At 44.0% G+C, this 16,175-nt stretch overlaps 2 protein-coding genes across 2 annotated transcripts; both read left to right on the forward strand.

Annotated features, from left to right (window-relative positions):
- Positions 1–1,690: 1,690 nt before the first annotated feature.
- LOC138521848 (olfactory receptor 12D1-like) lies at positions 1,691–2,635 on the forward strand. Its single transcript, XM_069635030.1, has one exon. It carries the CDS (start codon positions 1,691–1,693, stop codon positions 2,633–2,635), a length of 945 nt encoding a protein of 314 aa, XP_069491131.1.
- An 8,735-nt stretch (positions 2,636–11,370) lies between these two features.
- On the forward strand, positions 11,371–12,324 carry LOC138521920 (olfactory receptor 12D1-like). The gene has a single exon (XM_069635123.1). The coding sequence runs from the start codon at positions 11,371–11,373 to the stop codon at positions 12,322–12,324; it is 954 nt and encodes a 317-aa protein (XP_069491224.1).
- Positions 12,325–16,175: the final 3,851 nt, after the last annotated feature.

Here is a 16,175-nt window from a genome sequence, read left to right on the forward strand (position 1 = left end):
GAGTAGAGATATAGGGCGATATGACCCACATTGCTTGGGGTTTCTGCCTTCTTTGGGAATTACTGTTATGAGCGCTCTGACAAAAGAGTCTGGGGCCTTTCCTGATTCAAGGATCTCATTGAATAGCTCGACCAGGAATGGTGTGAGGTGAGTACTGAATGTTTTATAGAAGCTGGCTGTATATCCGTCTTCTCCTGGAGATTTACCAAATGTCAGCCTTTTAATTGCATCCTGTATTTCTTCCTCCGTTATGGGAGATTCTAAATGTTGGGAGTCGGTGTCTCCAACCTTGGGGATATTTATATCTGCTAGATAATTCTCCATCGTGCTCGGGTCTGGGTCCACCTCTGGGGTGTTTAGTGTTTCATAGAAATCGGCGAAAGCTTCGGGGATGGTGGGTTTGCTTGTTATCTGATCTGGCCTTACATCGGATATCTCTATTACCCTGCGCTCTGCTCATTGCGCCCTGACTCTAGCAGCCAACAATGTGTCGGCTTTATCCACTTTTTCATAGAATTTTTGTTTTAGGAGGTGCAGCTTGCGCACTATCTGGGCGTGTTCTAGTAGTCGGAGTTCCTCTCTTTTCTTTTCGCTTCCCGAATCTTGTCGGGGTCTATTGTATTACCCCCCCTGGCTTTAGTGTCTAGGTGGGTTATTTCACCTCTAAGTCTGTTTTCGATCAGAGATCTCTCTCTTGGAACCTGCCGATTATAACCATTCAAGGTTCTAACAGACCCTGCGACATGTATCCTACGAGTCCAAGAGGTATGTGACTTACAACATGCTTCACACCCTTATGGGATGAGGGCAATTAAAAATGGTCAAAGTAAGAGACCTGTAGTGTTATATTTAGTACTAATGTAGTGCCTTTTTTTGATTAATAGGGTACCTCACCTTTTATAGAAGACCTTTTAACAGAGTTCAGAATTTTCCCGAATAGAACTGACACAAGACATTATACACCGCTGAAGAATGTCCTACATTTTTGTGTGCAATGGACAGAAACTTGTACAAGTTGGGAAATTATAGAGTACAAAAATGATATGGAATAGCCGGAATTGTTACGGCAAAAGGATCCCAGTGTGAATGAGCCACACCTTTCAACTATGATACATAATACTATTAGGACCCACTTATCTTGGTTCACCTGTGTTGTTTTTTTAAGTATTGTATATTTTTTATGTGACATGATCATTTTTTATGATTGTTTTTATTAGGATTTCTACTTTGTGTGATTAATGAAATTTGCTTTTTTTGAAAATGAAAACATGAAATGGTATCATAATAATGCTAGTCAGGATACCCTTTTATATAGGCACTGTTGTTACTAAACTTCTTTTTACAGATCTAAAATAAAATACCATCCTTCCTCCATTCTCTTTGCTTTTACTAAGTTGAGACCATTCTGATATGTTTGCTTCCCCAAGCCTCTGGTTTTACATGCTTTGATGGCACATAGTGGTGTTTTAGAGAACTACACACCGTTTCAGGGATAACTTAACATATATCTGGTTTTCATGAAACATCTGGGAGTGTTCTAGTGTAGTATGCCTGCATCTGTGCCAAATAACCCCTCTCACTTTCTCATTGATCACAAGCCTATGCAGCAATGCTCTTATTTACAAATATAATATTAAAGATAGAATGAATATCATTAACAATTTGATGTTTTCATTTTAGCTAGGGTGAAATGGAAGAAGGCAATCAGACATATGTGACTGAATTTGTTCTGCTTGGATTTACAGATATTCCATATCTCCAGGTCGCTCTCTTTGTTTTTGCCTTCGCTTTCTACATTCTTAATATAACAGCTAATAGCACCATCATGACAGTTGTTATCGCTGAACCCCGTCTTCACACCCCCATGTACTATTTACTTGCTAACCTCTCCTTGCTTGATTTCTGCATTTCATCTGCCATAGTACCCAAGATGTTGTCTGGCTTTATGGTGGAGAAGAAGACCATCTCCTTCGAGGCCTGCATTGTACAGCTACATTTCTCCCACTTCTTCGGCTGCACAGAGGCTATGCTGCTCACGGCAATGTCCATTGACCGATATGTTGCAATCTGCCACCCCTTGAGATATTTGACTATTATGAATGTCAGTGCCTGCATCTGGCTGACTTCCTGCTCCTGGTCTGTTGGCTTCATGTACTCCTTGCCCCACACCATATTAAAAGCCAGGTTGCCGTTCTGTGCCTCCAATCGAGTCAGTCATTTCTTCTGTGACATCAAGCCCCTTTTGAAGCTGGCTTGCACTTACACTTACATTAATGAGATCCTTGTGTTGTTAATCACTGGATTTGTTGCAATCGGCACATTTGGTATGATCTTACTGTCCTACGTATATATTGGCTCCCACATGATGAAGATAAAATCCTCTGAGAGCAGGCAGAAAGCCTTCTCCACCTGTGTCTCACACTTGACTGCCGTCTTTTTCTTCCTTGGTGCTGCCGCCTGTACATACCTAGGCCCAACCACCAACGATTCAATGTATAAAGACAGGATGGCTGCCATTTTGTTTACTGTCGTCACCCCTACTTTGAACCCAATAATATATGCTTTAAGAAACGAGGTGGCGAAACAATCGATGAAGAAGTTAATTTATGGTAATGTTGTATGGTGGCCTTCATAACACATTCACTACCTTAAGGGGTGTCCCAAGCTGTCAGGTCATTTGTGAAGTAGCAACACTGCACCACCCCCACACCCACCAACACTGCTTAATGGTCAGGCACTGATCATGTTGCCCACAAGGTCACACTATAGTCTATCCATTGCAAAGTTTCTTCTTTCCAATACTTGTTTTCAGCTTTCCTTGACTACCTAATGTAAGCCCTGCCTAAATGGGTCTTATCCCCTAGCCAGGATTCTCAGGTGTTGGCTATTTTCTCTGCCTGGAAGATTCATTCCGCCATTTTCTTATTAGTTCTCACAAAACATTTGTTTTCCAACATCAGTTGTCATGCATTTTTTATGCCATTCACACTTCCTTGCTGTCCTTCATGTCACTCCTGCCGCACCTGACAACTTCACCAATCCCCAGACTCTACATTGTTCCACCGGCAATGTCAATATCCTAAACAACACTACATTACTATGCCATGAATCCATTTTGATTCTTCATTGCTTTCATCAATAGCTTTGACTCCTCTAAAAGTGTGTTTTACCATGCAACACTGTTGTATACTATCTCCTGCTTTTTCTCACACTCATTTTTAAACATTCTGTCCCAAAAACATATAATTGGCCTCATTACGAGGTGGGCGGTAAGGGTTTAACGGGCAGTGGTAAGGAGCCCGGTGCCGGTAAACCCTTACCGCCCTATTCCGAGGTCCCTTAGCGGGAGCAGCTAAGGGACCACGGAGCTAATAACGGGCCCGCTTTTAGCGGGCCCGTTATTAGCTCCATCCCCATTCCAATTGAGCCCTATGTGGGCTCGAATGGGAATGGGGAATGGTTCTCGGAATGGGGAATTACCGGGTCCTCCAAGGTTGGAATGACCCGGTAAGTCCCTATTACGGGAACCCGGAATGCGGTAAGGGGGTAGCCATGGTGCTAATAGCACCATGGCTACGTCCTACCTCGTAATGAGGCCAATTTTCATTCTAATCTAGTCATATCAATGGGCCATACAGGCCATTAATGCCCATTCCTACTGAGGGGGATCTGCATTCGTGTTACCAGTTAATGTGGTATTATCGCCATTAGTACCCTAGTCTTACCATCCAGGGTGAAATGCTTCATTTCTAATCAACTTGTTTGAGCACCAAGCACAAACACATCTTACAAAAATGTTTTTAAAAACATGGGTGTCATGTAAGGAAAAAAGAACCTCTTTCAAATCTGAAAGATCAGTTTTTCTATTTCCACAGTAATTGCTCTACATCCATTGAGGAGGGTCCCAGCAGGAAGACTTAGAATGATACAGGTAAGTGAAACAAGGTATAGCAGGCAAATAGGGGGAGGAGAGGGCCAGGTTGTTGCAGAGAGCAGCCAATGGAAAGATCAGAGTGTAGGCTTGTATTGGTGGTACTAACTGCATTCAGAGAATTTTCACATTGGCTATGAACCACCACGCCGATGTACATTTTTCATGGATTCTACTTCTTTCCATGACTTTTTTTTCAAACTTTACATTTCAGCTTCATGTTGTCTCCTCTCACCCCTAACCATTCTGATCATGCATGCTGATGCTGGCACCCCGCAGTCTCTTTGTGCCCATCTTGATATTTGCCTTTCCTCCTATCTTTTCATTTTTATTTCTTGCAATTTTTTAGTTTTCAACTCCATTTTACACCTTCATCCTTCCCCTTATCTACGATTATTTGTCTTTCCCAACCGTTCTCTGCAGGTCCAGAGTCGATATTTTATTTACAGGCGCGTTGCTATGGCAATGTGAGTTCCCTTAGTGATCTCGCAGATATTTATCCTCTCTCCTCTGCCAGGATCATCACCTGTGTCCCTCCCTTTCACTTACTTTAGGGTACAATTTCCCATTAAATGGCCCCATCCACATGTAGTTATGTAGGAAAAATGTTTACCTTTGCTGTTCTTTCCTCCATTTATATTCCGTCAATACCATTATTCAGGTCTTCTTCATTGTGCTAAATCGGTTTACTATAAACTAGCAGTACACAGCCATATCAGCTGCTCTAGCACTCTATCCCTGTGCTCTCTTTCTCCACCCCAGAAATTACTGACAGCAGCGAAAATAAAACAGATAGCGTGAAGGAGCGGGTGTTTTATGAATAAGCTTGCATTAGAAAGTCAGCAAAAGGGCCATCCCCTAAATTTGTCAGCACTTAAAATCAACCATTACTTTGGTGCTCACAGAAGAAACAGATCATTGGTTTTAACCGGAGCATGACGCTATGCAAGTATATTTTGATTGACAAAATTGTTAGTATTCTTTTCAAATGAAGCTATTCAAAAGAAAAATGACTGAATGATTGTCAAATTTCAAACTTTCTCCTTTAAAATTGTACATGTTCATTTGTAATGATCACTTCCAGTATATATTGTAGTCGTAATGATGATGCTCCACTTTACTTACTGAGCAAAGCACCTTAAAAACCTAAAATAACCACATACATTATTTTATGGTGCGAGGTTCTCATTCCAAGAGGGAGAATCATAGACCCAAAGTACACTACTTTTGTACTCTTTCTGTAATCTTTTAAAATATCGATATTATAAAGGCGAAGAGAGACAAATAACACCAGTGAAGGTTGTTGACTGCTTTGCATATGATATTTTATTTATATCGCGCTCGTACACAAGTGTTTCAGAGCGCGACAAGGCAAGGGAGGGGAACAGGGGAGAACAAAACAACGATCTTACTAGGCCCAGTGACATGGAAAACGCACAAGTACAATGCAAAGGGAAAGGGGAAAAGTGCATGGAAGGGGGGAGAAGTGGAAAGTGCGGAGCAGAGGAGAAACAGAGCAGTAATAAATAAATATAAATAAATAAACAATAAAGGCAATAAAAGGAGGTAGTGCAGCCAGCAAGTGGCAAGTGCTGTATTTAACGCAGCAGACAGGGTATGTCTGATAAGTGCAGAAAGAAACGAGAGGGGGTGGAGGACTGTATGGGTACAGATACAGACCCCAGTGCAAGGGGTGGCCCAGAGGCAGTGCAGGAGGGTTGCAGGGTGAGCTGGGGGTAGACAGGTGCACAGTGCCTAGAGAGGAACAGATCAGCAGGGGAAAGGGGGGGCCAAGGCAGAAGCAAAGAGGAAGGTCTTGAGGTGCTTCCACACCGGAGATGGTTCTCCTCAAGTTTAAGAGTGGCAGCTACCCCCAGCTCGTTTCTTTGAAAAACGACTGACCCTGAGGGAGTTAGAGGTAGAGGAGCGTAGAGCTCGAGAGGGGAGGTATTTAAGGAGGGATAATTGAAGGTATTTTGGACCCAGGCCCCAGAAAACCCTGTGGACAATGCAGAGAGTTTTGAATGTAATCCTTGCATCCACTGGGAGCCAATGAAGGGGTTTCAGGGCTGGAGAGATAAAATCCCAGGGCTTGACGCCAAGGACAATCCTTGTAGTCCTGTTCTGAATTAGTTGTAAAGGGTGGAGAGTAGAGGCAGGAAGATTTAGAAAGAGGCTGTTACAGTAGTCCAACCTGGAGAGAACCAGAGCTTGGGAGGCAATGAGCTTCTCGGGGAAGGAGAGGAGTAGCTCGGAGGAGGTGCAGTAGGAAGTTTGACTTTTAAGAGACATCAGAGATGTGGGCAGAGAAGGAAAGTGTGGAGTCAAAGATGACCCAGAGGTTATTGGCCTCGCAGGTGGGGGTAGGAGGAGAGCCAAGGGAGGCTGGCCAGAGAGTGAGGGGAAAGGGTGGTGAAGGTGTACCGATGAGGAGGATCTCAGTCTGGTTGGTATTTAGACAAAGATCAATGGCGGCCCACGTATCTTGAATGGCAGTTAGGCAATCAGAGATAAGAGAAGGCGAGGAGGTGGCTGAGGGTAGCCTGAAAATGAGTTGAGTGTCATCAGCGTAGCATTGGAAATTTGAGCAGGTATTGATTGAAAAGCCAGGGCGAGAGGTTAGATCCTGGGGAACACCACAGGTAGAGATGGCGATAGATGATTGGAAGGACCCAGCCAGACTGGAGGTCATGGAGAGAGCCAACAGAATCGGAATGAAGGTTAAGCTGAGAGATGGCCAGTTTTTCCAAGTGTTTACCCAGAAAGGAAGTAATGGAAATTGGGCGATAGTTTGCTGGGCAAGAAGGATCAGCTGTGGGTTTCTTGAGAAGAGGATGCACAAGGGAGTGCTTCAGATCGAAGGGGAAGGTTCCTGAGGTTGCAAAAATTGGCAAGGGCTGGAGCGAGGGTATCAATGTGGTCCTTCACGGTTTAAGAGGTACAGGGATGAACCTGTTTTAACAAGGCTTTCAGAGATCGGACTTGTCTAGTGACCTCATCAGGGGAAAAAAGAGGGAAGGATGAGAAAGAGGGTGGGGGTGGCTGAAGGAGGGTCAGCAAGCACAGACAGAGAGGGGATGGGAGTGGGAGGGGAGGAGAGGCTGGACAGGATGTCCTGGGTTTTTGAGATAAAGTGAGAGGCAAGGGCATTGCAAAGAGCCTTGGAGGCAAGAGGAGGGATAGAGACTGCCACAGGGTTGGCCAGCTCCTTGCAGATTTTTTTTTAAAATTGTTTTTATTTGGTTTTAATACAAGAAAGTCACAAAATTATTAAACAACAAGGCAAGAAAAATAATCATTTGTTCGCAGTACATTGTCAAGAATGTTATACTTAGAAATCCGTTTTCAGCATGTACCACTTGTGCTTTCGATTCTCGGTCTCTATACGTTTGCAGTGACTATGTACATTTCCAACTCCCTCAGCCCCTCCTGTCTTCCCTCCCCACTGTCCCCTAAGGCTGATTTTACCTCTCGTGAGGGTTGCATTGTGTTGTGTTTGTTTGGTTGCGTTCTCAGTTTTATGTCTTATTGGGACCTCCTGGAAGGGGAATATCGCCTTTCATGTCTTCACTTTAGGTAGGGTCGCTTATCTATTAGTGCCGGGCCACAATGTGATCTGCTCGTTTGGTCATTGACTGACACAGTCCTCGGACACATTATTCCCGATTACCGTGTCGGTCCTGGCATGTATTTATTGAGAAACTCCATCCACAGGGTATCACTTTGCGTGGACTTCCCGTGAAAGGAAGATGTTATCTTTTCCATGATGCATATATTAGATGCTAAATTGACCCACTCTTTCTTGGTCGGGATTGCAGGAGATTTCCACTTTGTGGCTAATAGAGCCCATGCAGCTAATAAAAGTTGTGTTACCAGGCCTTTGACCCTCCTCCACTCGTCTTCAATTTTTTCAAAACCGAACAAGATGAGGAAGGGTTCTGCCATTTTCTGGATCCCATCCAGATGCCTAATCCAGCCCAGTACCGTGTCCCAGTATACTTCGATTCGGGGGCAACCCCACCACATATGCCAGTAATCTGCTATGCTTACACATTCCCTCCAACATAATGTGCTAGATGATTGATACATTTTGGAGAGTCTGTGAGGGTCGTATTGCTACCGATATAATAATTTAATGGCATGTAGTTTATATTGACATGAGATCAAAGTTCTAGGTGCTGCTTGGCACATCCTCCCCCACATTTCAGGGTCAGTGTCTTCTCCCTTGTCCCTTTCCCATTTCGCTCGGAGAGATTCCATGGTTCCCTTTCCGGCCTCTATCAGTGTTTTGTACAGAGCTGATATCAGTCCCGTCATTTCTGTCCTGGAGTTCAATAGTGTTTCGAAGAGGGTGAGTTCCCGCCTCAGTTTATCTTTCCACTCGGTTCTCATCAGGACACCCTTGATCTGAAAGAAATGAAATGCGGACAGTACCCCTATTCCCAAGGCCTTCTCTAGCTATGGGAGCATGATATAGGAGTCTTTTTTCAGGAGCTGTCCTACTCTCACTAATCCAGCCTCCTACCATGATTGGGATCTTTCCAGACTGGGGATGTGACTGTTTATACCTGGGGACCACAGGTGGCTCAATGGTGATGGCCATGTGGTAATGTTCTGCATCTCCGTGCCTTCCTTCCATATTTCCCATATGGTCTCTAGTATCGGGTGTGCTTTTAACCTCCTGAGTACTCTTCTCCTTGGTGCCCACAGCCATTCAGAAACAGTACCTGGGGATAGGTAATGGTTATCCATAGCTATCCATTGGAGTTCTTTTTGATTGCGGAGGTGGGGGACGAGTACTCTTAGTTGTGTCGCTTTGTAATATTTTCCGATGTCTGGGAGACCCAACCCTTCCTTATCCTTGGGTAGTGTTGGGGTATTGTAAGCTATTCTAGCCTTCTTCCCTTGCCATAAAAAACATAGAATTGCTTTTTTAACTTCAAAGAAGAAGTCCCCGGGCATCTTGATGGGGAGCATTTGGAAGGGGTACAAGAACCGCGGAGACAGGTCGTTTTTATCGCATTGAGGCGTCCTAGCCATGATATGGTCAGTCTGTCCCACCGAGCAAGCTCTGCATGGAAATTTCGAAGGAGAGACAGGAAGTTGGCTTCGCACACGTCTCCTAGTTTTTTCATGAGCTGTATTCCTAGATATTTCAGAATATTATGTTCAATCGTGAGGCCTAATGAGGAGTGTCTATCATTATTTGTTTCTGTAGACCCCCGTAGGAGGAAAAGAATCGACTTAGCTTTATTGACCTTGAACCCTAACATGTGGCCATATTCTTCTAGGAGGCTCAACGCTCTGGGGATGGACGAGTTTGGGTTTGTCACGTGAAGGAGTATATCGTCGGCATATAGTGCCACCTTGTACTCCGTCTGTCCCATTCGCATTCCCTCTACCTGGGTGTCCTCTCTCATATTCTGGGCTAATGGTTCCAACGAGAGAGCAAAGAGGATGGCTGAGAGAGGGCATCCTTGCCTGGTGCCTCGTTTTAGCTGAAACCATCTTGAATATTCCCCATTTACAAATACAGAGGCCTTGGGCGCCGTGTAAACCGCCCGAATCCCCCTTCTGAATTTCGGTCCTATCCCGACTGTGCCCAGAACAGCTGCTAGGAAGTCCCATTCGACTCTGTCGAAGGCCTTTTCGGCATCTATAGAAAGCAGAGTTGGTTCATTATCCATGTCTTGGAGGCTGCAATCAGGTGAAGGGTTTTGCACATAGTGTCGGCTCCCTGTCTCCCTATTATGAATCCCACCTGATCAGAGTGAATGAGGTGGGGCATAAGTGTCTCCAGTCTAGCAGCTAGTACCCTTGTATAGATTTTCGCATCCACATTAAGTAGAGATATAGGGCGATACGACCCACATTGCTTGGGGTTTCTGCCTTCTTTGGGAATTACTGTTATGAGCGCTCTGACAAAAGAGTCTGGGGCCTTTCCTGATTCAAGGATCTCATTGAATAGCTCGACCAGGAATGGTGTGAGGTGAGTACTGAATGTTTTATAGAAGCCGGCTGTATATCCGTCTTCTCCTGGAGATTTACCAAATGTCAGCCTTTTAATTGCATCCTGTATTTCTTCCTCCGTTATGGGAGATTCTAAATGTTGGGAGTCGGTGTCTCCAACCTTGGGGATATTTATATCTGCTATATAATTCTCCATCGTGCTCGGGTCTGGGTCCACCTCTGGGGTGTTTAGTGTTTCATAGAAATCGGCGAAAGCTTCGGGGATGGTGGGTTTGCTTGTTATCTGATCTGGCCTTACATTGGATATCTCTATTACCCTGCGCTCTGCTCATTGCGCCCTGACTCTAGCAGCCAACAATGCGTCGGCTTTATCCACTTTTTCATAGAATTTTTGTTTTAGGAGGTGCAGCTTGCGCACTATCTGGGCGTGTTCTAGTAGTCGGAGTTCCTCTCTTTTCTTTTCGCTTCCCGAATCTTGTCGGGGTCTATTGTATTACCCCCCCTGGCTTTAGTGTCTAGGTGGGTTATTTCACCTCTAAGTCTGTTTTCGATCAGAGATCTCTCTCTTGGAACCTGCCGATTATAACCATTCAAGGTTCTAACAGACCCTGCGACAAGTATCCTACGAGTCCAAGAGGTATGTGACTTACAACATGCTTCACACCCTTATGGGATGAGGGCAATTAAAAATGGTCAAAGTAAGAGACCTGTAGTGTTATATTTAGTACTAATGTAGTGCCTTTTTTTGATTAACAGGGTACCTCACCTTTTATAGAAGACCTTTTAACAGAGTTCAGAATTTTCCCGAATAGAACTGACACAAGACATTACACACCGCTGAAGAATGTCCTACATTTTTGTGTGCAATGGACAGAAACTTGTACAAGTTGGGAAATTATAGAGTACAAAAATAATATGGAATAGCCGGAATTGTTACGGCAAAAGGATCACAGTGTGAATGAGCCACACCTTTCACCTATGATACATAGGACCCACTTATCTTGGTTCACCTGTGTTGTTTTTTTAAGTATTGTATATGTTTTATGTGACATGATCATTTTTTATGATTGTTTTTATTAGGATTTCTACTTTGTGTGATTAATGAAATTTGCTTTTTTTGAAAATGAAAACATGAAATGGTATCATAATAATGCTAGTCAGGATACCCTTTTATATAGGCACTGTTGTTACTAAACTTCTTTTTACAGATCTAAAATAAAATACCATCCTTCCTCCATTCTCTTTGCTTTTACTAAGTTGAGACCAATCTGATATGTTTGCTTCCCCAAGCCTCTGGTTTTACATGCTTTGATGGCACATAGTGGTATTTTAGAGAACTACACACCGTTTCAGGGATAACTTCTCATTGATCACAAGCCTATGCAGCAATGCTCTTATTTACAAATATAATATTAAAGATAGAATGAATATCATAAACAATTTGATGTTTTCATTTTAGCTAGGGTGAAATGGAAGAAGGCAATCAGACATGTGTGACTGAATTCGTTCTGCTTGGATTTACAGATATTCCATATCTCCAGGTCACTCTCTTTGTTTTTGCCTTCGCTTTCTACCTTCTTAATATAACATCTAATAGCACCATCATGACAGTTGTTATCGCTGAACCCCGTCTTCACACCCCCATGTACTACTTACTTGCTAACCTCTCCTTGCTTGATTTCTGCATTTCATCTGCCATAGTACCCAAGATGTTGTCTGGCTTTATGGTGGAGAAGAAGACCATCTCCTTCGAGGCCTGCATTGTACAGCTACATTTCTCCCACTTCTTCGGCTGCACAGAGGCTATGCTGCTCACGGCAATGTCCATTGACCGATATGTTGCAATCTGCCACCCCTTGAGATATTTGACTATTATGACTATTATGAATGTCAGTGCCTGCATCTGGCTGACTTCCTGCTCCTGGTCTGTTGGCTTCATGTACTCCTTGCCCCACACCATATTAACAGCCAGGTTGCCGTTCTGTGCCTCCAATCGAGTCAGTCATTTCTTCTGTGACATCAAGCCACTTTTGAAGCTGGCTTGCACTGACACTTACATTAATGAGATCCTTGTGTTGTTAATCACTGGATTTGTTGCAATCGGCACATTTGGTATGATCTTACTGTCCTACGTATATATTGGCTCCCACCTGATGAAGATAAAATCCTCTGAGAGCAGGCAGAAAGCCTTCTCCACCTGTGTCTCACACTTGACTGTCGTCCTTTTCTTCCTTGGTGCTGCCGCCTGTACATACTTAGGCCCAACCACCAACGATTCAATGTATAAAGACAGGATGGCTGCCATTTTGTTTACTGTCATCACCCCTACTTTGAACCCAATAATATATGCTTTAAGAAACGAGGTGGTGAAACAATCGATGAAGAAGTTAATTTATGGTAATGTTGTATGGTGGCCTTCATAACACATTCACTACCTTAAGGGGTGTCCCAAGCTGTCAGGTCATTTGTGAAGTAGCAACACTGCACCACCCCCACACCCACCAACACTGCTTAATGGTCAGGCACTGATCATGTTGCCCACAAGGTCACACTATAGTCTATCCATTGCAATGTTTCTTCTTTCCAATACTTGTTTTCAGCTTTCCTTGACTACCTAATGTAAGCCCTGCCTAAATGGGTCTTATCCCCTAGCCAGGATTCTCAGGTGTTGGCTATTTTCTCTGCCTGGAAGATTCATTCCGCCATTTTCTTATTAGTTCTCACAAAACATTTGTTTTCCAACATCAGTTGTCATGCATTTTTTATGCCATTCACACTTCCTTGCTGTCCTTCATGTCACTCCTGCCGCACCTGACAACTTCACCAATCCCCAGACTCTACATTGTTCCACCGGCAATGTCAATATCCTAAACAACACTACATTACTATGCCATTAATCCATTTTGATTCTTCATTGCTTTCATCAATAGCTCTGACTCATCTAAAAGTGTGTTTTACCATGCAACACTGTTGTATACTATGTCCTGCTTTTTCTCACACTCATTTTTAAACATTCTGTCCCAACAACATATAATTGGGCCTCATTACGAGGTGGGCGGTAAGGGTTTAACGGGCACTGGTAAGGAGCCCGGTGCCGGTAAACCCTTACCGCCCTATTCCGAGGTCCCTTAGCGGGAGCAGCTAAGGGACCACGGAGCTAATAACGGGCCCGCTTTTAGCGGGCCCGTTATTAGCTCCATCCCCATTCCAATTGAGCCCTATGGGGGCTCGAATGGGAATGGGGAATGGTTCTCAGAATGGGGACTTACCGGGTCCTCCAAGGTTGGAAATACCCGGTAAGTCCCTATTTCGGGAACCCGGAATGCGGTAAGGGGGTAGCCATGGTGCTAATAGCACCATGGCTACGTCCTACCTCGTAATGAGGCCAATTTTCATTCTAATCTAGTCATATCAATGGGCCATACAGGCCATTAATGCCCATTCCTACTGAGGGGGATCTGCATCCGTGTTACCAGTTAATGTGGTATTATCGCCATTAGTACCCTAGTCTTACCATCCAGGGTGAAATGCTTCATTTCTAATCAACTTGTTTGAGCACCAAGCACAAACACATTTTACAAAGATGTTTTTAAAAACATGGGTGTCATGTAAGGAAAAAAGAAGCTCTTTCAAATCTGAAAGATCAGTTTTTCTATTTCCACAGTAATTGCTCTACATCCATTGAGGAGGGTCCCAGCAGGAAGACTTAGAATGATACAGGTAAGTGAAACAAGGTATAGCAGGCAAATAGGGGGAGGAGAGGGCCAGGTTGTTGCAGAGAGCAGCCAATGGAAAGATCAGAGTGTAGGCTTGTATTGGTGGTACTAACTGCATTCAGAGAATTTTCACATTGGCTATGAACCACCACGCCGATGTACATTTTTCATAGATTCTACTTCTTTCCATGACTTTTTTCTCAAACTTTACATTTCAGCTTCATGTTGTCTCCTCTCACCCCTAACCATTCTGATCATGCATGCTGATGCTGGCACCCCGCAGTCTCTTTGTGCCCATCTTGATATTTGCCTTTCCTCCTATCTTTTCATTTTTATTTCTTGCAATTTTTTAGTTTTCAACTCCATTTTACACCTTCATCCTTCACCTTATCTACGATTATTTGTCTTTCCCAACCGTTCTCTGCAGGTCCAGAGTCGATATTTTATTTGCAGGCGCGTTGCTATGGCAATGTGAGTTCCCTTAGTGATCTCGCAGATATTTATCCTCTCTCCTCTGCCAGGATCATCACCTGTGTCCCTCCCTTTCACTTACTTTAGGGTACAATTTCCCATTAAATGGCCCCATCCACATGTCGTTATGTAGGAAAAATGTTTACCTTTGCTGTTCTTTCCTCCATTTATATCCGTCAATACCATTATTCAGGTCTTCTTCATTGTGCTAAATCGGTTTACTATAAACTAGCAGTACACAGCCATATCAGCTGCTCTAGCACTCTATCCCTGTGCTCTCTTTCTCAACCCCAGAAATTACTGACAGCAGCGAAAATAAAACAGATAGCGTGAAGGAGCGGGTGTTTTATGAATAAGCTTGCATTAGAAAGTCAGCAAAAGGGCCATCCCCTAAATTTGTCAGCACTTAAAATCAACCATTACTTTGGTGCTCACAGAAGAAACAGATCATTGGTTTTAACCGGAGCATGACGCTATGCAAGTATATTTTGATTGACAAAATTGTTTGTATTCTTTTCAAATGAAGCTATTCAAAAGAAAAATGACTGAATGATTGTCAAATTTCAAACTTTCTCCTTTAAAATTGTACATGTTCATTTGTAATGATCACTTCCAGTATATATTGTAGTCGTAATGATGATGCTCCACTTTACTTACTGAGCAAAGCACCTTAAAAACCTAAAATAACCGCATACATTATTTTATGGTGGGAGGTTCTCATTCCAAGAGGGAGAATCATAGTCCCAAAGTACACTACTTTTGTACTCTTTCTGTACTCTTTTAAAATATCGATATTATAAAGGCGAAGAGGGACAAATAACACCAGTGAAGGTTGTTGACTGCTTTGCATGTGATATTTTATTTATATCGCGTTCGTACACAAGTGTTTCAGAGCGCGACAATGCAAGGGAGGGGAACAGGGGAGAACAAAACAACGATCTTACTAGGCCCAGTGACATGGAAACACGCAAGTACAATGCAAAGGGAAAGGGGAAAAGTGCATGGAAGGGGGGAGAAGTGGAAAGTGCGGAGCAGAGGAGAAACAGAGCAATAATAAATAAATATAAATAAATAAACAATAAAGGCAATAAAAGGAGGTAGTGCAGCCAGCAAATGGCAAGTGCTGTATTTAACGCAGCAAACAGGGTATGTCTGATAAGTGCAGAAAGAAACGAGAGGGGGTGGAGGACTGTATGCAGGGGCGTTGCTAGGGGGGGCTAAGGGGGCTATAGCCCCTGATCTTTTGGTTGTAGCCCCGGATAGAATCTCAGGAGCTACAGCCAAAAGATTAGCTAGCCCCCAGTCCCAACAGTTCCAACATCAGCCTAGCCCCGGGTCTTTTCCAGACCTAGCAACTCCCCTGACTGTATGGGTACAGATACAGACCCCAGTGCAAGGGGTGGCCCAGAGGCAGTGCAGGAGGGTTGCAGGGTGAGCTGGGGGTAGACAGGTGCACGGTGCCTAGAGAGAAACAGATCAGCAGGGGAAAGGGGGGGCCAAGGCAGAAGCAAAGAGGAAGGTCTTGAGGTGCTTCCGCACCGGAGATGGTTCTCCTCAAGTTAAAGAGTGGCAGGGAGGCTGTTCCAAAGGGATGCCCCAGCCGAAGACAGAGATCTACTCCCAGCTCGTTTCTTTGAAAAACGACTGACCCTGAGGGAGTTAGAGGTAGAGGAGCGTAGAGCTCGAGAGGGGAGGTATTTAAGGAGGGATAATTGAAGGTATTTTGGACCCAGGCCCCAGAAAACCTGTGGACAATGCAGAGGGTTTTGAATGTAATCCTTGCATCCACTGGGAGCCAATGAAGGGGTTTCAGGGCTGGAGAGATAAAATCCCAGGGCTTGACGCCAAGGACAAGCCTTGCAGTCCTGTTCTGAATTAGTTGTAAAGGGTGGAGAGTAGAGGCAGGAAGATTTAGAAAGAGGCTGTTACAGTAGTCCAACCTGGAGAGAACCAGAGCTTGGGAGGCAATGAGCTTCTCGGGGAAGGAGAGGAGTAGCTCGGAGGAGGTGCAGTAGGAAGTTTGACTTTTAAGAGACATCAGAGATGAGGGCAGAGAAGGAAAGTGTGGAGTCAAAGATGACCCTGAG

Source organism: Ambystoma mexicanum, chromosome 1p, assembly GCF_040938575.1.
Source record: "Ambystoma mexicanum isolate Mex_15411 chromosome 1p, UKY_AmexF1_1, whole genome shotgun sequence".
Lineage (NCBI taxonomy): Eukaryota > Metazoa > Chordata > Amphibia > Caudata > Ambystomatidae > Ambystoma > Ambystoma mexicanum.